We start from the raw sequence: 22,183 nt of genomic DNA, 5'->3' as shown, positions 1-22,183 counted from the left end.
GTTAAGACTTTCTCACTACCTGGTAAAAAGTCCTTCAGAAGAGACACAAGTTTGTCCTCATAGAACATCTTAAAAGGATTTTATCACATGGCCTTTGCACAGATGACCAAATGACCGATAAAGATTTACAGATGTCTCAAAGGACCCATGAACTGGGTCACAGAAAGAGTAGCAAGGAATTCAGGAATCAAAGAAAGGAAGACCAGCCCAAGCCCTCTGCAGGGAACTGGAGGAGAGAAGCAGAAAGAGAACCATGGAGCTCCATGGCCTGTCTTTGACCTTTTGGGACAGAAGTCACCTCAGTTCAAGGAGAAGTACAGATAAATGGCTTCACCTTTAAGAGATAATCTAGGTGAACAGAGGTTCGGGTAACTAGTGTTTTTCTGGGTGGTGGCATATGTCAGTGAGGTGGAATGATCCTTTTGTTTCAGAAAGGCTAATAGCTATTAATGGTCCCATCCCTCTGATTCACTGGGGCAGAAAGAAACTGTTTTGATGCCAATACATGTGCTGGGCCATAAACCACCCGCTGCAAGACACTGTCCTGTTGGCCTGTTCTGTATTTCACCCCAGTGCCAGCCAGAACCTGGGACATGGCATGCTGTGTTGCAGGGGTGGGGAGGGTTTGGAGGGTGGGGGTGGGGAGGGGTTAGAGGGTGGGATGGGGAAGGGTTAGAGGGTGGGGCATGGGGAGGGGTTGGAGGGTGGGGGTGGGGAGGGCCAGAGATTGAAAGTTCAAAGAAAAGCAGAAAAGAGGCTCCAGAAGGATCGTCTTCCAGACGACTGGGCAACAGTTAAAGCCTAGGGACTCCTCTCTGGACGCAGAAAAGAGAAGCAGCCCTGGCCGGTGTCATGGGGCCTGCATTAGGGCCCAAGGATGTTGTCCCTTCCCCACTGGCCCAATGTGCCAACTCAAATGCCTAGAGTTGGGGGCCCAGGCAAGGAGTACATCAGCACGAAAGAGGTCAGTGTGAAAGATGAATAGGGAGTAATGGGGTCTCTGGCAAACCACAGAGCACCTGCTCCTCCAGCATCCAACCCATCGTTATGCAACTCCACTGATTGTTGCCATGTGGGATTGCTGGACCCGTGTGACCAGATATTCCAACTTTGCAAGAGAAGCCAGAGTTCCGGATTTTTATGAGAAATTTGATTCTTAAATTTTGGCAGTAAATTTTTAAAAATATTAAGCACTACAAAACGTATCTGCAGACTATATCTGTGTGGTGGACTGGCCGCTTAGGACCTCTGGGCTGCAGAGTGAATGGGAAAGTCGTGCCTCTAGGGGGTGCCCATGTCAGGGAAGACAAGAATTCCTCTGGCAATGGCAGTAAGGTCCAGGGATGCAGGAGGGTCATGGACAACCTGGGAAGCAGAAGGCAGTAGCAGCAGGAGCAGGATGGGGGCTGGATAAAGTTCAAAGGCTCAGCATCAAGGTCAGCTGGGGCTTTTCTCTCACTGTTTATGAGCAGTCTTATTAAAGGACACTAAGAGAAATAAGATGACCAGAACGCAGAATGAGATTCCACTGGCACCCCCACCACCTTCACCACCTTCTCCCTCTGGATCTCTTTGGAAACCACAGAAATAATGACCCACAGACCTCAGTGTAAATGGCCCCAGAGAAATGTGACTCTGTCCGGGCCATCCAGCACTTCAGCCACAGGTTAGCATGATGCGGGGAGTCTCATCCCAAACTCACACCGCAGAGCCACCCCTTGAACTGCGTCTCCAGCTCTCCCAGTCCAGCCCCCTTGTCACCGGTGTCCAGTGTCTACATCTGTCACGCGGCTCTGGGGCAGGGGGCGGTCTGACCTTTCTCAACCTCCTCTCTCCAGCCCATTGTTTGTTGTTGTTTTCGAAGATGGGACAAAGGGAGGCCACAGCCGCGTTGCTGCCAACACCTGTGGAAGCCCACTGGAAGGTCTCTAGAAGGCCTAGTGTTAGATTTGAACAGACTGTTCTAAAGTTCCACAAGGCATCACATGAAGGGAGGGCTGAAGACACTGCAGGTACTAATCAGCTGTGACACAGCAGACACCGTGCATTGAGTCCCCATACATTCCTGGATTATCTTTGGCAAAAGGACTGAGAGACTCATTCTTGGCCCTCAGAAAGCTTAAAGTCCAACCCCCCACTCTACAGATAAGGAGTTCTCATGAGGTGAACTGACATGCTGTACAGTGGGTAACTGAAAAGTTGTAGCCCTGGTTTTGTTCGAAAACAATTTAGTTCATTATCATGCCCAATAAGAAAATACTTGAGTAGTAAATGCATTTGAAACAAAGGTCAGTTTCCAGCTGTAACGAAATGCACACATCCAAAAGAGGCCGAGAAAAACAAGCGCAAATTTGCACGAAAACTAAACATGCTATATTAAAAAATTTTAGGGGGTGATTACTTTTTGGATAGACAAATCCTTTATTTTGTCAAAAAGGATTCACCACAGGGTGCTCTTAGGTCAGTGTGGGGAATTACGTCTATATTGAGGCCACTGATGCTAGAACAATCAATTGGAGGGTTGCACAAATAAAAAGACAAAGTATGGTTTATTTCATTTCATTCTGCTTTAGAGATCACCTACTATTTAAATTAAGAACAGAAAACATAGAATCCCATTTAGTAAACACAAACAAAAACATACACAGTTAACAGAGCATGAAAATAGAATCAGATTAAGAAGCAGCAAAGAGTGATGCTCAGGGAGTGAGGCACAATCTTTCTGTTGCCAAAACTGACAGGCGAAGGTTAGATCCTCACCTGAAACATCCCCAGCTCTCATGAGGCTGTGTTCCCAAATTCCAGGGATTAAGATGGCTAATGGGAACTCATAAAGTATTTTCCCATGAAAATAATATAAATGGCAAAGTGGGTGTGAGGTTACCAGGCTTGACCTCAAGACTAGGTTAACCCCAAAGGGAGCTACTTCCACATCTCCACATGTGGGAGGTCAGTTCACTCACCCATCCTCTCCACTGACCAGAGGCTGCCCCATCCTTCATTCTCTCTCAAGCCACAGACACAGACCATTATCAGTTCCTTTCTTCCTCCTGCCTCCCTGGGGCACTGATCAGCTCACTTTATATACTCCTTCCCTTGGCAATTTCTTCCACTCTTAGGGCTTCTTCGGTACCCTTATGTAGGCGGGTACCACAAGCTTTCAGTGGGGGACACTCGAGAAGAGGGATCATGATACGACTCACACATGGTGGCCATGATGGGTCAGGCGCAAGAAGAAGAGAAAAAGCAGAAAAGAGATTATCTGTGGCCCCTGAGAGAAGAAGCCAGCCTTGTTCTTTTCTCTTCAGTCTCTAGTCAAGTCCCCAACAGGCCAGTTCTTCTGCTTCTGTCCTTGGATGGCCATGAGAATATATTCTTAAATAAACTCTTTTATCGACCTATCTTGAGTACGATTCTGTATCTCAAAACCAAAAGAACCTTGCCTAGAATGTCAGGCACTAAACTCTTATTTGTCCTGGTTTCTCAAGCTAATCTTCCAGTTTTGACTCAGGCCCATTGGCAGGGGCGAGGGGCAGGGGTGGCTGGAATAACGGCTCCCTGGATGGATGGCCAAGGGTGGTCACTGCCCCTCCCCCACCTGGCTCTGCACCCTGTTGTGACTCCAAATGGACTCCCAGCCCAGTTTCTCCAAATTCTGACAAATGCAGTCATAATAAAAAATCAACCTAAAGGTGAATTTACTTTTCCCAACGCTTCAAGTTCACAGTGAATTCTGGCTTCAGTCCAAGGTGTAATCAGCCTCTGAATGAGGTCCCAGGGAACCAGATGATAGAATCCTTATGCTGCATTCTTTTTTCCTTCCCAAAGAGCAGTTGTGCACTTTATCAGATGCCTCTTTATCATCTCAAATCATCTTACTAAACTGAAAATTTTATGAGCGGAATAACTGTCAGGCGTCACCCGGTTCCTGTACCCCAGCCCTCCTCTTCTCCAGCTGCTGACTGCTGTCTGCACGCACAGCCAGCCCCGTCCTCGGGTGGGGGGATTTAAGGATTTGGGGCTCAACACTCGAGGGTCACAGCAGCACATCATCTTTGGCTCCGATTTTGATCTGAGGGATTCTGCTTAATTTCAGACCTTTGTCCCCATCTTGTTCTCTCAGGCCAAGCCTCTGACTTCTTGTCCTCCTTAATACCCACTTCACGGAAGAATCAGGTGTCCTTGCCTTGTTCTTCTGAGCTCCCAGCACAGCACTGGAACTCTCTGTGAGTTCTATTAAAGGCCTCTCTGATGTTATTTGCCTGTGTCTCTGGCCTCACACAAACATTCCTGCCTCCCATCAGGCCCTGTGTCCCAAACTGGACACCCAACACCAACTTCTGCCTGGATGACGACTGTTACCTGGGGCTTTCTCTCCAGGTGTGAGTTCTGCCCACTGGACCATGTCTCCTCTGGGAGGTCGGTGGGGCTCCACACCAGCGGGGTCACAGGTCCTCCCCCCCCCACAGCCTGCCCCATTTCTCCAGTACTGCCAAAGCATGACCATAATCACTTCCATCATTAAAACTCCATCTCCGGGCTTCCCTGGTGGCGCAGTGGTTGAGTGTCTGCCTGCCGATGCAGGAGACGCGGGTTCGTGCCCCGGTCCGGGAAGATCCCACATGCTGCGGAGCGGCTGAGCCTGTGAGCCATGGCCACTGAGGCTGCACGTCCGTAGCTTGTGCTCCGCAACGGGAGAGGCCACAACAGTGAGAGGCCCGTGTACCGCAAAAAAAAAAACAAAAAAAAACTCCATCTCCTTAATGGCAGAAGAAAAAAGTGGGTACGGCTGTATCCTTGGTGCTGAACACAGAAGAGGTCCCCAATTAGCATCTGTTCCTTGAAGGAAGGAAAGAGGGAGAGGCAGGAGAGAGAGGGAAAAGGACAGTAATCAAGAAGGTGGTGTGAGAGGGTCAGCAGAACTGACACAAGGGGAGTGTAGGTCATGCCAGAGGAGCAGTGTAGCCATAAAGATGAAGTTCTAGACCATGGGAGCCAAGGTGAACTGCCACGGGAGGGGCAGGGGTGAAATGGAGCCGTCAACGGTGGGGTGGGGGGAGTGGGCGCAGGTCTGTGAAGAAAAGGGCTGAGCAGAGCCCTGGAGGAGTGAGCAGGAAGGCCAGCACCCTCTCTCTGCCTTGGAAAAGACCTAACAACCACACCTGGGGTTCTGTCTGAAGGGCTCAGTAAAGACAAGCTATTGACCATGTGGCCAAAGAATGCCCTTTTCAGACATTCCCTGCAAGGTGATCTGGGCTTGCCCAGCCCAAGTGCATCACCCCTGAGCATAAGCCTTTCTTCCATTGCAGGCTCCCACTCTAAGCATCACACATTCAAACAAACAGGGGAGCAGAGGGGCAAGGAGGCCATCATGCACTCCTGAGACTCCATCCTCAACTCACAAGGGTTTCTCTGGTGCTGTCGCTGTGCCCAGGCTGATGCTGGAACTAAAGAGGGAGGGCCAAGGCCAAACAAAGACAAGTCACAGCTGTTGACAGTCTGGTGGATGCAGCAAGGCACATACTGAATGGCAACCTGAGAGGACAGAGGGCAGGATGAAGTGCAGCCCCAGAAGTGAGTAGAACTTGCCCATGTCTCCTATCAACACCTCTCAAAGGTAGTCGTGGGGGGACTAAGTCTTCACAGCTCAAGACAACAGGGTTAGTGGTGATGCCAGCATCTATTTCCAGAAGCAATGGAGTGAAGAGGCTAAAAGCAGCCTTTGACATTAGACAGAGTTAGGTCCTAATCTTGGCTCTGCCAATAATTAGTTGTGTGATCAAAGAAATGTTACTCACCTCTCTGAACACACCTGTAGGTATCAACAGTACCTGCCACATAGAGCTGTTGCTTGAAGATAAATGAGATCAGACTTCCCTGGTGGCACAGTGGTTAAGAATCCACCTGCCAATGCAGGGTACACAGGTTCGATCCCCGGTTCTGGAAGATCCCACATGCCGGAGCAACTAAGCCCATGCGCCGCAACTACTGAGCCTGCGCTCTACAGCCCACGAGCCACAACTACTGAGTCCGTGTGCCACGCTACTGAAGCCCGCGCACCTAGAGCCCGTGTTCTGCAACAAGAGAAGCCACCGCAATGAGAAGCCCACGCACCACAACTAAGAGTAGACCCTGCTCACCACAACTAGAGAAAGACCGCGCGCAGCAACGAAGACCCAACACAGCCAAAAATAAATAAATAAATAAATAAATCTAAAAAAAAAGATTAATGAGATCATTTAAGACAAAAGTAGCACACAACAAATTGTAGTTATTATTATTCTTTTTGTTGTTGCTATCAAAGAAGAACCAGCATCTAATCAATTCTCAGATCTCTGTTTGGCCAACTTCATGACCTAGAGTTTGACTCAGGAGAACTAGGAAAGGCTTCATGTTGGGGATTGATAGAGATTCCCCATGTGCTGGTGGAATCTAAATCCAAGGATCTGGTCAGGTCACATTGGTGCAGGTCCAGCTCCAGAGACCCCAGGGGGGTGCAGGCAGGGTACTGCAAAGGAGAAGACTTCCAAGGCATCTAGGAAGTGTGGAGTCTGAGACACAGAGGTGGGCCGGGGAGGAGAGAAGGCAGGACCCAGCACACAGGCAGCCATGTGGCTACTATTTCTTGAGCACCTACGAGGTGTCAGACTCTGGGATGAGTGCTTTACCTCCTATACTTGCCCAATCCCCCCTCTCCAATCCCATTTTCCAAATAAGGAAGGAGTCTCCCTTACTCCTGCAGTTAGTCAGTACAGAGCCAGGGAGGCCTGCCTGACTCCAGTACCCATGCCTTTCTACACTGCAACTCTAGGATCCAGGATGTCCACGTGAGAACACCTCCAACAGAGTGGAAACAGACAGAAAAAGGGGGCTGTGGACTTGAGGTGCATAACTGGGGATCCACGGAGTAAAATTCTTGAAATTGCAAACAAAATTGTGTGTGTACCTTTTTCTTGGAGAAGTGCTGAAAATATTCATCAGACTCTCAGAGGGTGTGGGAACCACAAAATGTCAAGTACAATACACGTAGAGAAAAGAAGTCCCCAAAACCTCATTCCAAAGCTCTTGAGGAGACAGTGGAAAGGACGAGTAAGAGTGCCCCCTGACAGCTTCTTGTCCCTCTACTCCAGTGGCCCCAGCGGCAGAGGCCACCAGATCTCACCGAGATGGTGTTCCATGATGTGAGAGAAGACAGCCTCGAACCCAGCTAACTGTCTCAGCAAGTCTAACCTGGCATTCATCCGTAAGCTCAGGACACTGTCCTTTCTACAGATGTCACAGGGAGCCACCACTGCCCCCACTTCTTTCCTGGACACTGGTCAGTCAGCAGCACTCCCACCACCAATAAAGAAAATTAATGAAAAGACGAAGCCATGTCTACAAAGCCTGGGGAACGTCTGCATGGGAGCAGAGCCAGAAACACCGCAGCCTGTCGATTGGGCTGCTCAAAGCAGCCCCACTCGTGAGTTCTCTCAAGGGCCTCAAAGCTAAAACCATGTTGGGGACAGAGATGTTGGGTCCCTTTTAGACCCTCAAGCCTTGGAAGGCAGGACCCAGAAACCCGTGTAGTACATGAGGGTCTCTCACGGGTGCGTTTTAGCCTTTTGTGCCTAAATTTAGTCCCTCGATGCCCAATGGCCTTTGTGTCCCCTCTTTTCTCCAGCCTGAAACACCAGCGTTCAAATCCAGGTGCAGGTAGTCATTCCGTTGGATATGGTTTCAGGAGACCCTCTCTTCAGAGGGGACACTTGAGACCAGGTGACGGTAGTATGTGCCCCTCCAAGTCATAGACAGCATAGGAAAAGGAACTCAAGGAGTTGAAGACTCTGTGGGGTCCATCTCTGAGTGATGAGGCCCAGGGAGAGGAGGCAAGTTAGCCAAACGAACGTCTTCGACTCTCTCCTGCTAATTTATTATTTTGAACTCAAATGCACAAACTCTTAGGCTTATGTGGATGCCCTACACAGATGGCAGGAGTTTAGACTAAGGTTGGTTTCTTAAATAGAGGTGGACACGGCCCAGTGGCTCAGAATAGACAAGACGGGAAACATCAGCTTCCATCAGAGCCAATAAGCAATGAAAGCCATTTCCCCTTCCAGAGTCTTCATTACAAAGAGCAAGAAATCAGATCCCTTACCCGGAGGGAGATAACTGCAAGATGAGGTTTCCTCTCCAAGTTTCCAGACGTTCGCAAAGATGAGAATGTTCAACTTTGCTTCCAGGACTCTTTAGGGAAGAAATAAACAACCAAAAAGTCCCCAGACATCAACCACACGGGGCTTTCCTCCACACCTTGTGTGGTTAGGGGGTGAGGTGTCCCAGAACTCAGAAGTGGGGGTGTCAGGTTCTGCACCACCACATCGAAGAGGATGCAGGAGGATGGGAGAGTGTGTGTGTGCCTGCTCATGTATCTGTGTGTGTGTCCAGCTAAGTACTTCCTTCACTACACAGCTAATCCGATTAGCAGCTTTAGGAAACTCGGCAATGTTAATTCAAGGGCCCCATTCATAGAACAGCTTGGCCCATGCCTGCCCAGAACTCCCATTCTTCTCACTGCAAATAAAATGCACACAGAAGGACTTTCTCTCCCTGAAGAATGCGCTCTTGCCTCCTTGCCCCCAAGCACATCCAAAAGGCTGCTGCCACTTCCTCTGGAGGCTCTCACGACAGGGGAACGGGACTGTCTGAAAATGGGGGGAAAATAGCGCTCTCTCCATCTGAGGCACAAAACAAGGTTAATTTTAACAGCGCTGTCAACCCAGGTGGACTCCCAAGCTGGCAGCTGTGCTGACTAAAGAGGTATCATGAATCCCACCAGATGTAGGGCCCTGGGTGACTCTTAGGCTGTCCGTGGACCTTCAGTTCTTTTTCTGTAGAATGGGGACTTGGAGCAGAGGGCAGAGCTGGAACAGAAGGCTGGAAGGAAGGACACTTGGGGCCTGTAGACACGACGTCACTGCGTTTGGCAGGAGGCTGAGGGGCGGGAAGGGAGCCGGATATGTCAGTTGTGGATAAAGCGTGGAGGGCCTTGGGGGCCAGATAAGGAATGTTTCTGATAAGTGATAGGCAGCCATGGAAGGGTTTTAGAAAACACAGTGGTATCAGCTATCTAGGGCTGCCGTAACAAGTTACCACAGAGTTGGAGGCTTAAAAACAGAAATCCATTCTCTCACAGTTCTGAAGCCTAGAAGTCTGAAATCAAGGTGTTGGCAGGGCCGTGCTCCCTCTGCAGGCTCTGCAAGAATCCTTCCTTGCCTCTTCCTAGTCTGTGGCAGCTCCCGGCAATCCTTGGTGCCCCCTGGCTTATGGCTGCATCATTCCAGTCTCTGCCTCTCTCTTTCACGTGGCCTTCCTCTGTGTGTCTCTCTGAGTCCTCTCCTCTTCTTATAAGGACTCCGGTCATTGGATTGAGGGCACCCCTAAATCCAGGCTGATCTCAAGATCCTTAACTAATTAGATGTGCAAAGACTTTATTTCCAAATGCGGTCACATTCTGGGGTTCAAGTAGACATAAATTTGGGGGGGACACTATTCAACCCAATACGGTGGTTGCAAGGTCAGGTCCAGGAAGATCACCTGGAAGCAGGATGCGGAAGCAGAGACTGGAGGCAGGGAGACTGATCGGAAGTAATCACCACGAGCCCGGGGTCCTAAGTGAACAGCGAGGATGCTCCCTACTGGGGGCCCGAGAGCTCTCAGAGGCTTTTTTTCTGTGGCCAGCACAGCACCCTGAGTGGGCTCTCATACCAACCCGGGCACAAGGTCTTTGCTCGCTTCCTGGTCCAGAAAGACTCCAGCTACTTTCCCAGGGCTGGCAAAGGAATGACTGCATGCACCTCTGTTGTTTTCCATTCCTTCCACCTGGCAACATGGCAGATGGGTTGGTACAATGGAGGACACAGCCTAGGAGATGGGAAACCTGGGTTCTCGTTCTGGTTCTTCCACTGACTGAATGTGGGACATTGGGCACATCTATGAAACGAGGGAGACTAGATCACTTCTAAGGCAATGACATCGTTTCATTCTGCAACCAGGAAAGCAGCTTCAAGTTCACAGGATAAACCAGGGAAAGGAGGCATCTGGGGCTGCATTGCATCCCATTCACCTCCAGGGATTAAGCCCTCTTCCCACGCCACCGCCCAAAAAACCAGGGGCAATTACCAAAACTTGGAAATGAAATAACCGATATCTAAGAACACATCCTTTCACACATGTGGAAGTAGAAAGAGCAGATAAAGCTGTGGTTCCTTTTAAATTTTTTTTTTTAATCAAAGCAAATGTTTAAAGAACAATAGCACAGTGTTGTTCACAGCATCAACATTTCTAATAGAAAAAAACACTACAGAAAAGAAGGGAAACAACCGTCATGTCCATCTGTATGGATTCATTCGATAAATGGTGGCAGAGTTGCATATTAAATGTGATAGACCTCAAAGTACCACGTGAAAAGATGTCCATGGTGTGGTGTTAAAGACACAGGTTACACAACAGGGTGTTGAGAAAAATTCCTTTTATGTTTAAAAAATATCTGCACATGGCCTGAGCACAGTAAGGCTGGAAGGAATCCAGCAAACAGATCATGATGGGGACCCCCAGGGCTGGGATAAAAGGGGATTTTCACTTTCTACAATTTTGAGCTATTGCACTTTTTTTTTTTTTAACAACTAGCAGTGTTAGTTTAATCAGCAAAAATAATTTAAAATATTCCCATTCTGAAAATAAAATAACTATTTTAGATAGATGCAAAGTACTATTGGCCCTCAGAGAAAACTGATCAGGGTAAGAATCACCTTGCCATAAAAACATAGTGGAAAAAAAAATACATATCTCAAGCTTGGGAAGGAGGAAACACCAGAAAGGTACATGTTTCAAAGGCCTCTTGCCCAAGCCCCCGAAGTTCCCTCCAGCACGTAGCAAATTTCTCCCATTCTCCACTTTAGCCTTAAACCCTCCCAGGTCAGTGTTCTTTCTGCAAATACTACTACTAATAATAATAAGGAAGAGAAGGCAGAGTTGATATTTATTGCACATTTCTTATATGCCAGGCACTGCACTCAGCACTTTCCACGTATTCTTCCTTTTCTCCTCACAACATCACTCTGAGGTAAGGATTATTACTATTCCCATTTGACAGATGAAGAAACTGAGGCCCAGCCCGAGGATTCAAGCCCAGACAGTCTGAGACCAAAGCCTGTGACGGTGGTCAGCGCTTTCACTGCCCTCCTGGGAGCAAAGCCCTGTGGGAGTTCTTCACCCCAAGGCCCCTGGGAGATGCTCCAGGGCCTGCCAGTCTCTGTCTATCTCTTCCCTCTCCCCTATCCAACAATGCTGGCCAGTGCCTTCTAGATACAAAGTGCCGGGCCACCTCTGAGGGATCCAAAGTCAAATATATGTGGACTCTGCCCTCTCTCAGCTCACAGGGGAGAAGGAAAAAGAAGACAGGTACTCAGGTTCTTAGACCATGAGGCTGACCATGGCGGTCAACTGCCATGGTGGCTGGCCAAGGCCCAGACTCTCTCTGGGGTCTCTCACTCACATTTGCCAAGCTTGGGTCCCCATGCTGTGCCATGGCAGGTCCCCCAAGGACAGCAGAAGGATTGCTGACAGGACCAACCCTGAGCATTCGTGATGGTGTCCTATGCTGTGCAGGTCTGGAGGTGTAAGTGGGGTCCCCAAGCCAGAGAGACCAAGACCCAAAGGCCTACTTGGATCCTGCGTGGTCACCCCCCACCCCCTGCCCTGCTTTCCAAATCCATGTGTACTCACACAGAGTGTAAACTGGTACTACCACTTGGGAAATCTGACTGATTCTACTAATAACTTACATATACCCTGTGACCCAGCAATTCCATTCCTGGAAATGAGTGCCGAAGGATATGTACAAGAAAGACAATAGCAGCTTTAGTTATCATAGCCCCAAACTGTCAACTGTCCAAATGGCTGTCAACAGAAGAATGAATAAACCAGGGTACATTCATTCAGGAGAACACTGCAAAAGATGAAAGGACAAACCAGCGCTCCACCCAGCAACATGGGGGAATTTCACAGCCACAAAGCTGAGGGAAAGGAGACAGACACAAACACACACTGCATGGTTCCATTCATGCAGGTAAACTGCATCTGTGGGGACTTCCCTGGTGGTGCTGTGGTTAAGAATCTGCCTGCCAATGCAGGGGACATGGGTTCGATCCCTGGTCTGGGAAGATCCCACATGCCGCTGAGCAACTAAGCCCGCGAGCCACAGCTACTGAGCCCGCGTGCTGCAATTACTGAAGCCCGTGTGCCTAGACTCCATGCTCTACAACAAGAGAAGCACTCGCTCTCGCAACTAGAGAAAGCCTTTCCACAGGAATGAAAACCCAACATGACCAAAAAATAAATAAAAATAAAAATAAAATGCATCTGTGTGGAGAGAGGTCAGACTAGTGGCTGCTGGGGGGTGGGTGCTGGCTGGAAGGAGGCATGAGGGAGTCTCCAGGGGTCTGGAAATGTTCCATCCTTTGGTCTGGGTGGTGGTTACGTGGACACGAACACATGTAAAAGTACATCACACTCTATGTTTGAGCTACGTGAGGTTCACTAGTTTTAAGTACTAAAGTAATAGTGCAAAAAGGAAAGTTAAAAAATTAAATCAGGGCTTCCCTGGTGGCGCAGTGGTTGAGAGTCCGCCTGCCGATGCAGGGGACATGGGTTCGTGCCCCGGTCCGGGAAGATCCCACATGCCGCGAAGCGGCTGGGCCCGTGAGCCATGGCCGCTGAGCCTGCGCATCCGGAGCCTGTGCTCCACAACGGGAGAGGCCACAACAGTGAGAGGCGCGCGTACCGCAAAAACAAACAAACAAAAAAATTAAATCACACGAAGTTATAATCAGATCAACTTCTCTAGGCCTCCAGGTAAGAATCTGGCGGGGTGGGGGGAGGGGGGGAGCGTATGATGACTTGGAGTGACAGAATTATGAAGAGATGCTGCCTTTTGTTAGACCTCAGTTAAGGTTGTGTATACAATGGTGTGAAAAATAATCTGGATTCCAAAACCCCATTTAAAATTCAAATGGACTTTTCAAAACATCCACGAGAGGTCCCCCAAATCCGAAGAAGTGATAATCATAGAGCCAGACACCAAAAACGTGCCTAATCGTTCCTCCCTCCTCCCGACCACTGGTGATGAGGACCCCTGGCCTTGTGACAGCCTTTGCCCTCTTGCCTTCCTCATCCTTACATCCTGTGTGGAGCCTGGCCTAGCTCCTGTAGCTGCTCATGTCCCCCTGAGCGGTGGGAGGCACCCCCCACTCTGGGCACAGCCCTACCACCCCCCCCAGAAAGAGGGAACCAACCACTGGACAAGAAGGAAGCATGTGACCTCCTTAGTGTAGGTTGCCATCCCAGTTCCCACCCCAAGAAGGACGACTCCCTCGGTCTGGAATGTCCTTCTCTAACCTCTGACTCCTTCTTCTCCATCCTGGGAAACCCCTCCACCTCCCCAGGACCCCCTCCTCTGGGAGGCCTTTCTGGCTCTCCCCACAGCAATGGTCCCAGTTCTTCTTAGTGCCCTCCACTCCCACTGTGCTTCCTGGGACACCCCACCTCCACCTCTCACTCTTTACCCTTTTTGGTTTCCGCATCTATTTCCTCCAATAGCTGGTAAGTCCTTAAAAAGAGAAACCTCATGGCTTCCCTGGTGGCTCAGTGGTTGAGAGTCCGCCTGCCGACGCAGGGGACACGGGTTCGTGTCCCGGTCCAGGAAGATCCCACATGCCGCAGAGCGGCTGGGCCCGTGAGCCATGGCTGCTGAGGCTGTGCGTCCGGAGCCTGTGCTCCGCAACGGGAGAGGCCACAGCAGGGAGAGGCCCGCGTACCACAAAAAAAAAAAAAAAAAAAAAGAGAAACCTCAGTCTATACCATCTCAGGGTCTGGCACAAGACCTGGCACAAAGTGAACACTCCATAGAGGTTTCAATGAATAAGTGAGTGAGTGAGTGAGTGAATGAATGAATTGGGACCACATCCAGAAACATGAATACAATATATTCTTCTCCTTCCCTCCCAAGTGGATACAGATCGCAGGGCCTTTTGTGCCAGGAAATACTGAAATGAAGAACTGGTGAATTAGTTCTGGTGGAATCTTGGAGCCTTGCAAGACACTCAGGGATGGGGGGCTTTGGGGATGTACTTGGAATCTACCAGGTTCATCAGCAGAGGGAAAGGGGTTGCCTTGACAACCCCGCTCCCATCATCACCACCAGCAAGCAGCATGGTGAGGCTGCCCAAGCACCCAGCGCGGAGCCCAGCAACCTCAGGGCAGCTGGTGGGCTGTGGAGAGCAGCGGGAGAGGGGGCTCCACCAAGACTCCCCCAAGCCAAAGATGAGCACATCACGTTCTTATTCAGAAACCTTGGGCAGGACCCCTGCCACCCACAGGGGAGAGCTCCAGCTCATCAGCGCAAGAGGCACCAGGGGAGTTGCCTCCTACTCTGGGCACATTCCCACCCACCCCGCCAACAGGCACCTTCATCATCTACCCCAGCAACTTCTCCTGGTGCTTCTCTCTACGACAGCCCCCCGCAAGAGCCACCCTCCAGTGACCCACACCTTTCCCCTGTTCCTCAACTTAAGACAGCCCCTCTCATACTCCCTGCCTCTGCACACAGTTTCTCCTCTGCTGAAATATCTTTTCTTGATTCTTTCCCTAAGGAACTCCTACTCATCCTTCAAGACACAAGGCAAGAGTGCCCATTCCCATGATGCCTTTCTTGGCCCATCTTCTTCCCACTGCTCTTGATTCATTGTAGCTCTTGTCATGAGGAATTACAGTTTATCTATCTACCCTTCAGCCTCATTCCTCCGGACTGGGGTGCTTAGTGATAACATCTGCCTTTGCCGGAGAACGTGCCATGTGCTAGGCACCAGGTTAGCCTGTTACTTTTGGAGTCGATCCTCCCAACCCCTGCTGAAGTGAGTGCTGGTTTCATCCCCATTTTACAGATAGGAAAACTGAACTTTGGAGATGTTAGCAAGCTTGTCCACCCTGTCTGCCTGGCGTGAAAGGTCTCCTTGAAGTCAGAGGTCACATCTTATTCCTCTTTCTCTCACCAGCACCGCATTAGATCCGTGATAGGTACTAAAAAAGGGGGGTGGTGTATAAACTTCAGTTATACAAGATGAATGTTCTGGAGATCTGCTGTATCACATCACGCTTGTAGTTTATGGTACTGTATTGTACACTTAAAATTTTGTTAAGACAGTAGATCTCATGTTAAGTGTTCTTACCACAATTTTTTAAAATCCTCGAGAGAAAGGAAGGGAGGGTGGGTGGAGGGGTGGCAGGTAGCAGAGACAGTGTAGCATCAGGCACACACGAGCCTTGGTCACTGAATAATAAGCCACAGTCAGCCACACAGCCTATCGGCTCCCACAGCTCAGTGCCTGGGGTTGCTTCTGAGAATGGAGATTCCACAGAGGGGAGGCATCTGAGCCCAGTGGGCAGGGAGGTGAGGAGAAATCAGGAGACCAGTCTCATTACTATTCACCCCAAGGTGAAGGCAAGGAGGAAAAGTAATCAAAGGAGAAGAGTAATCAAAGTCTGACACCCAATCTGTGTTTCCTGCCCCCAGGGGATGGTCACCTGGTTTGTAGGCCAAACAAGTGCACAATACCACCCCGCCCCGGCCCCAGGCAAGCATCTTCCCACTGCTAATCAGTATCAGCATCACCATCAGATATGCCCTACATGGAGCCCATCCAGGAATACTCTCCATTGGGAAGTTCTGGACCCTGAGGCCAGAGTCCTGAGAACCTATGTTGAGTTCAGCTCTGAACTCTGAGCTCAGGGTTGAATCTTTGGATAAAGACGCTAATGAAGATTTTCTTAGAAGGATAAGCAAACTTGGAGGCTCCAGCTTCACAGCCTGCAACAGACAAGGGGTGACCCCTCTGGTTTTCCATTGACAGGTGGGCACTGGACTGACAGGTCAAATACCTATGTCCACATCACCCCGTGCTGGAGTCCCTGACCCTTCTCTCCAGGGCAGGGGTGAAGGGGACGCAGTACTTACCCGTGCTGTGTTCTGCTTCCTCCACTGACTCCTTGATCCAGTCACGGGTTTGGTTGATGTGAAATAACTTCAGGTCCTCTTCATCTAAGGCAATGTCTCCCCAAAAGACAGCTGGGAAGAAAAAATAGAAATGGATCAATTTAAGCTGGAGACCAAGGAATGAATTCACTAGTGGCCCAGAGGGTATTGGAAACTGAGTAGTAAACTCTAGAAAAGATATTCCATCCAATCAAATTTCTTCCTGAGCCTAAGAGATAGGACTGGTAGAAAAAGAACAACAGATAATATATCTGTGCATCAAAGCCACAGGGCTGGGGACAACCACAATAAAGGTCAAAGGCCTAGGTCTGTAAGGTATTTTGAAAGGTCACCCTGTCTTACTGTCACTGTAGGCAGCTGTGGGCAAAACCACCACACAAAGACAGCTGTTTCTCCCTTCTTCAGAGTTTTCAGGATATTTTTTTAAAAAGCATAATATAATAAATGATACTAATGTTCATAATATTTGCTTCCCTTCCCTGGGAAAAGATTCTATTTCCCTTCCCCACTGATGTCAGGATTGGCCACTTCACCTGTTATGGCTAATCAAATGTGAGAAGGAGCTTTAAGAGCTAGTGTATGATTCACCATGTCCTCGTTCCCTCTCCCAGAGGAAAAGCAGTGGCTTAGATAGGGGTGACTGTAAAACCCTAAGTTCTGGAGTAAATATGATATGGAGCGGAGGGATGGCTGATTAGGACAGATATGTAACATGAATGAGGAAAATAAAAACCATTATTTTTATAAGTACCTGAGATTTGGGGCTATTTGTTACTGCAGCACAACCTCTTTATCCTGACTAATACAGAAATTGCTATCAGAAGTGGTATGTTTCTTGGTAACAAAAATCCATTGTCTTTGGGCCAGGTAGTGGGTATCAAGGAAACTATTACTGAAAGCTGGAAGAAGGCAATCAATATTATACAGTGATGAAGTATTTGGTAAAACTATTGCCTGCATTAACTTGGAAGGCAGAGGATGAACTAAATGAGCTTATGGCTTTAAGTGAAGAGATGGGGAGTCAGAATGTCAATAGCACATCTTGGTTACCATTAGCTGTGTTTGACAAGATACTACAAGAAAGATAAGGGCTTTAAAAAGAACTGGGCATGGAGGCATCATGCTCCCTGATTTCAAACTATATTACAAAGTGGTAATAATTAAAACAGTATGGTATTGGCATAAAAACAGATACATTGATCAATGGAACCCAAATAGAGAGCCCAGAAATAAACCCATGCTTATATGGTCAATTAATTTATGACAGAGAAGCCAAAAATATACAATGGGGAAAGGACAGTCTCTTCAATAAATGATGTTGAGAATATTGGAGCCACATACAAAAGAAAGAAACTGGACCATTATCTTATACCATACACAAAAATTAACTCAAAATGGATTAAAGACTTGGACATAAGACCTGAAATCATAAAACTGCTAGAAGAAAACATAGGCAGTAAGCTCCTTGACGTTAAGTCTTGACAATGATTTTTTTGAATATGACACAGAAAAGCAAAAGCAACAAAATCAAAAATAAATAGGCGAGGACTTCCCTGGTGGTGCAGTGGTTGAGAGTCCACCTGCCAATGCAGGGGACATGGGTTCGAGCCCTGCTCTGGGAAGATCCCACATGTCATGGAGCAACTAAGCCCATGTGCCACAACTACTGAGCCTGCCCTCTAGAGACCGCAAGCCACAACTATTGAGCCCACATGCCACAACTGCTGAAGCCCATGCGCCTAGAGCCCGTGCTCCGCAACAAGAGAAGCCACCCTGATGAGAAGCCCGCACACCACAACGAAGCGTAGCCCCCGCTCGCCGCAACTAGAGAAAGCCCACGCGCAGCAACGAAGACCCAATGCAACCAAAAATAAATAAATAAAATAAAATTTTAAATAAATAAATAAGTGAGACTATATCAAACTAAAAGTCTTCTGCATTGAGAGGAAACCATCAACAAAAATGAAAAGGCAACCTACTGAATGGGAGAAATTATTTGCAAACCATATTCTGATAAAGGGTTAATATCCAAAATATATACAGAACTCATACAACTCAATAGCAAAAAACAAACAATCCAATTAAAAAATGAGCAGAAGACCTGAAGACACATTTTTTCCAAAGACATACAGATGACCAGTAGGTACATGAAAAGAGGCTCCACATCATTAATCATCAGGGAAATGCAAAACCACAGTGAAATATCGTCTCATACCTGTTAGAATGGCTGTTATCAAAACGACTAGAAGAGCAAGTGTTGGCAAAGTTGTGAGGAAAAAGAAATCCTTATGCACTGTTGGTGGGAATGTAAATTGGTGCAGCCACTATGGAAAACAGAATGGCGGTTTCTCAAAAAATGAAAAATAGAACTATCATGTGATCCAGCAGTTCCACTTCTGAGTACTTATCTAAAGAAAATGAAAACACTAATTTGAAGCAAAATCTGTACCCCCATGTTCATTGCAGCATTATTTACAATAGCCAAGATATGGAAACAACGTAAAGTGTCCATATTATTCAGCCATAAAAAACCCAAAACCTTGCCATTTGCAACAACATGGATGAATGTTGAGGGCATTATACTAAGTGAAATATGTGTATCTCTATCTATATCTATATAGATATTTCATATATATATGAAATAGGTGAAGAGAAATAGGTGGAAGAAATAGGTGAACTCTTTTTGTTTTATTGCTGTTTAAATAAATTGAATTTTTTAAAAAAAGAATTGAGCAATTTATAGTGGGAATGAAAAGGAATGGAGAGAGTCCAGAAATTCAGGGACTTGAGGAGTTGGAAGAGCCAACCTATTCTCATCGCTAAACAGTAAAACAAAAACTGAGTAGGCCTTTAAGTAACAAAGACTGATTAAAACTCAGGCTTATGGTGTAGAGAATTGGAAAACCTCATACACTGCTAGTAGGGATGTAAAATGGTATACTCCCTAGGGAAAGCTACTTGGCATTTTCCTAAAAAGTTAAACTTATCACAAGACCCAGCAATTCCACTCCTAGATATCTTCCCAAAAGAAATGAAAACACAGGTCCACACAAAGACATATACTCAAATGTTAACAGCAGGCTTATTAGTGATTGCCCCAAACTTGAACACAACCTAAACGTCTATCAACTGTTGAATGGATAAACAAATGTGATCTCTCTATACGATGGAAAACCACCTAGCAATTAAAAAGAGCAAACTATTGACACACGCTACAACATGTATGAATCTCAAAAACATCATGCTAAGTGAAAGAAGCAAGATGCAGAAGACTACATATTATATGATTCCATTTATATGAAACGTCTAGAAAGGCAAGTTTATAGAGCTAGAAAGGTCAGTGACTGCCTATGGCTGGGGGTGGGAATGAGACTTGACTATAAGTGACCATGAAGGAACTTTTCCAGGTGGTAGAAGTGTTCTAAAACTGGATTGTGGTGATGGTCGCACAACTTCAAATTTGCTTAAATCTTTGAAATGTACACTTATTTTCACCTTGTTGAAATGTGTAACAAAGCTGGCTCAGCCAAAGATGGTTTCCAGCTGCCGGTCCTGAGCCCCTCCCACCTTCCTGAAGACTTCACACAAGTTCACAATACAGTGCCATCTCTTCCTCAAAGAAAAAACGTCTGTGTCAATGATGGTATTCACAGTGGTAGATCATCAGGAACACTTCTCACATTCTGAGAGCAGAAAGAGAAGCAAGAGGGCAGATGGAGAAGGGAGTAGATTAACAGGACCTGGGAAGACTCCACCAAGCCACGGAAGTGCTCAAACTTTTGTGCTCGTGTATTCCCAAATAATTTTTAAAAACCACATATCCTTATGTATATTGTGAGCCTGACATTTATGATTTTTCACCATGAGTTTAAATGTCTTTTTATTTTGTTCATAAGAAGTAAAAAAAATAGTAAACATTTTATAAGATGAGGATTGACTGTAGCTGTAATAAATGTTTCATGATGTGATTTGGTAAAATAGATTTAACCACCTTATTGAATGACATAGGCTGCATCAGAAGGAAAACAAGAAATTATTCATCTTGGTTTTTATCCACATATCTTGAAACATTAGAAGTCCAGAAAACATTGCAGTTATACTTAAAAGAATCACTGTCATTAACTTACTCTATTTCAGTTGTTCTGAATTCAAAATATTCCACTAAGCACCAAGCCACCCCCTTAACAGAAATTCACACAGACAGGAAAAGACAGGAGAAAGCCAGGTCTAGATGCCTTGACTCATCATCAAAGAAGGCTGCTCTGTGACCAAGCGTTCTCATTTTCCCTTTAGCGCTCAGAGGTTTTTGTACCCCAGCCGATGCACGCAGTGGGATTCAGGATGAGTGACAAGTGAGGCTCTCTTCTGTAAAGTGGGGTAAGGATCACCATGACCAGGGCATCCTCCAGTAGTTTTAATAGAATCTTATAATAGAATCATATAGAATCTTATATGGAAGCACCCCTTGCTAAGTCTCTGGTGTACCTGCACACATCAGTTTGCAAACCAGAGTGTGACAGAGGTCAGGGCAAGGGAGCATAGGGCTGCTCTTCAGCAACTGCTTCCTAAGTCAGAGGGCTGCTGAGAATTCTACTCTTCTTGCACTGTCCCCAGGGCTTGCTCAGCCCACCTTGGTCTCCATCTGCTTTCCAGCACTTCAATGCCCAGCACTCAGGCATCCTCTTGACCTCAAAAGGCAGTAGCCGCAGGCTGATTCCCATGCAAGGAATTCTTCCCGAAGGCACTTCCTGCCTGCAACTTTTGTATTGTTCACCTGTGGAGGCAGGTTGATTAAAAGCATGTGCTTTAGAGCCAGAGAGATCCTGGGTTCAAATCCCATTATTGCCATTTAATAGCTGCGTGACCTTCGGCAAATCACTTGACTTCTCTGAGCCTTCTCCCCAACATCAGGCTTCAAACCAGAGTAACTGGCACCCCAGAACAGAGGTCCAGAATCAGGATGCCATCTCCAGTCCTACGCTTATCCCGTTCCATAGACATGAGCATGTTGTGCAGAGAGGCTGAGTGACTTGTTCACAATCACTTACCAAGTAATTTGGCAAAGGCGAGACTCAAGTCCAAGACAATTCTCATTATGCTCTGGTCTAACCTAGCAGAGTAGAATCTGTCCACATACAGCTGGGAGCCAGGGGTGAAAACCCCAACACCAAAGGGGCTTTGGATATTCTAAATAAGCCTGAGGCAACAGTGGGGAGTCACCACCCCAGACTCCTACCACAACGTGCTCTTCCTAACATAGTTGCTTCAAGGATCTCAAGAGTGATCAGGAGTCAGCTTGGAGGCAGGTGGTGTCACTCTGGGATTCCCCGGAGGTCACAACTCCATGTCAACACAATATCTACTATGGCTCTATGGTTTGTCTTCCAGGAAAAAGGCACAATGAAGAGCAGACTGAGGAAGGAAGGCAGGAAGGAAGCATTTATTGAGCCAAGCACACAGGAAGGGCTCTGTTTGCAGCCTAAGAGATGGCATGGATGCCACCAGAGCCTCCGGCCAGGCTCACATCCCGAGAGACAGGCTCCACCTGCACTGCAGGGACTTTGAGGGCTACATCCATGGAGTTACAGAGAGAGTGCATTTCTGAAACAGCCTCCCCTCTCAGCTAGAGAAAGCCTTTGTCTCCTGTTTTTTTCCAAGATAGTTCTTGCCAGCCTCTCCTGAGTGTCCTGGAGGGTTGTTCCAGAAGGGTCACAGGACATTCTACCCCTCCTGAGCCATCCTGAGTCATGAGGCCACACTCTCGAAAACAGCCATTCTACTCCAACTTCTCCTATGTGATCTCATCACAACCGAAGTTAATTAACTTCTATCTGTGCAGTTCCATGAAGGCAAGGACTGTGTCTGCCTGCCCCATAGGTCCATTCTCAGCACAGTCGGGGTGCAGGAAATATCTGTGGAATGAATGCCTTGCGGAAGCTTCAGAGAACTGTCTTCTGCCCTGAGTCTCTCCACCCTAAGATGGAATCTGAGACCCAGCAGAGCTTCTAGACCCTTCTTTAAAGGTTATTTACACCTGAAATAGAAGGAAGTGCACATTCTCCTGTAGGGATGGTCACTGTGTCTCAGTCCAAC

The 22,183-nt window shown here is 47.5% G+C and overlaps 1 protein-coding gene across 1 annotated transcript in view; it reads right to left on the bottom strand.

Moving 5' to 3' along the window:
- The window catches only part of TLL2 (tolloid like 2), a 128,613-nt gene that overhangs the window by 82,063 nt on the left and 24,367 nt on the right, over positions 1–22,183 (bottom strand). The window contains exon 2 of the mRNA XM_030865573.2: positions 16,052–16,162. Coding sequence (XP_030721433.1) covers positions 16,052–16,162 — 111 coding nt within the window. The remainder of the gene's footprint in view (positions 1–16,051; positions 16,163–22,183) is intronic.

This window comes from Globicephala melas, chromosome 16, assembly GCF_963455315.2.
Source record: "Globicephala melas chromosome 16, mGloMel1.2, whole genome shotgun sequence".
NCBI classification, from domain to species: Eukaryota; Metazoa; Chordata; class Mammalia; order Artiodactyla; family Delphinidae; genus Globicephala; species Globicephala melas.
This window is presented reverse-complemented; position numbering and strand designations above follow the sequence as displayed.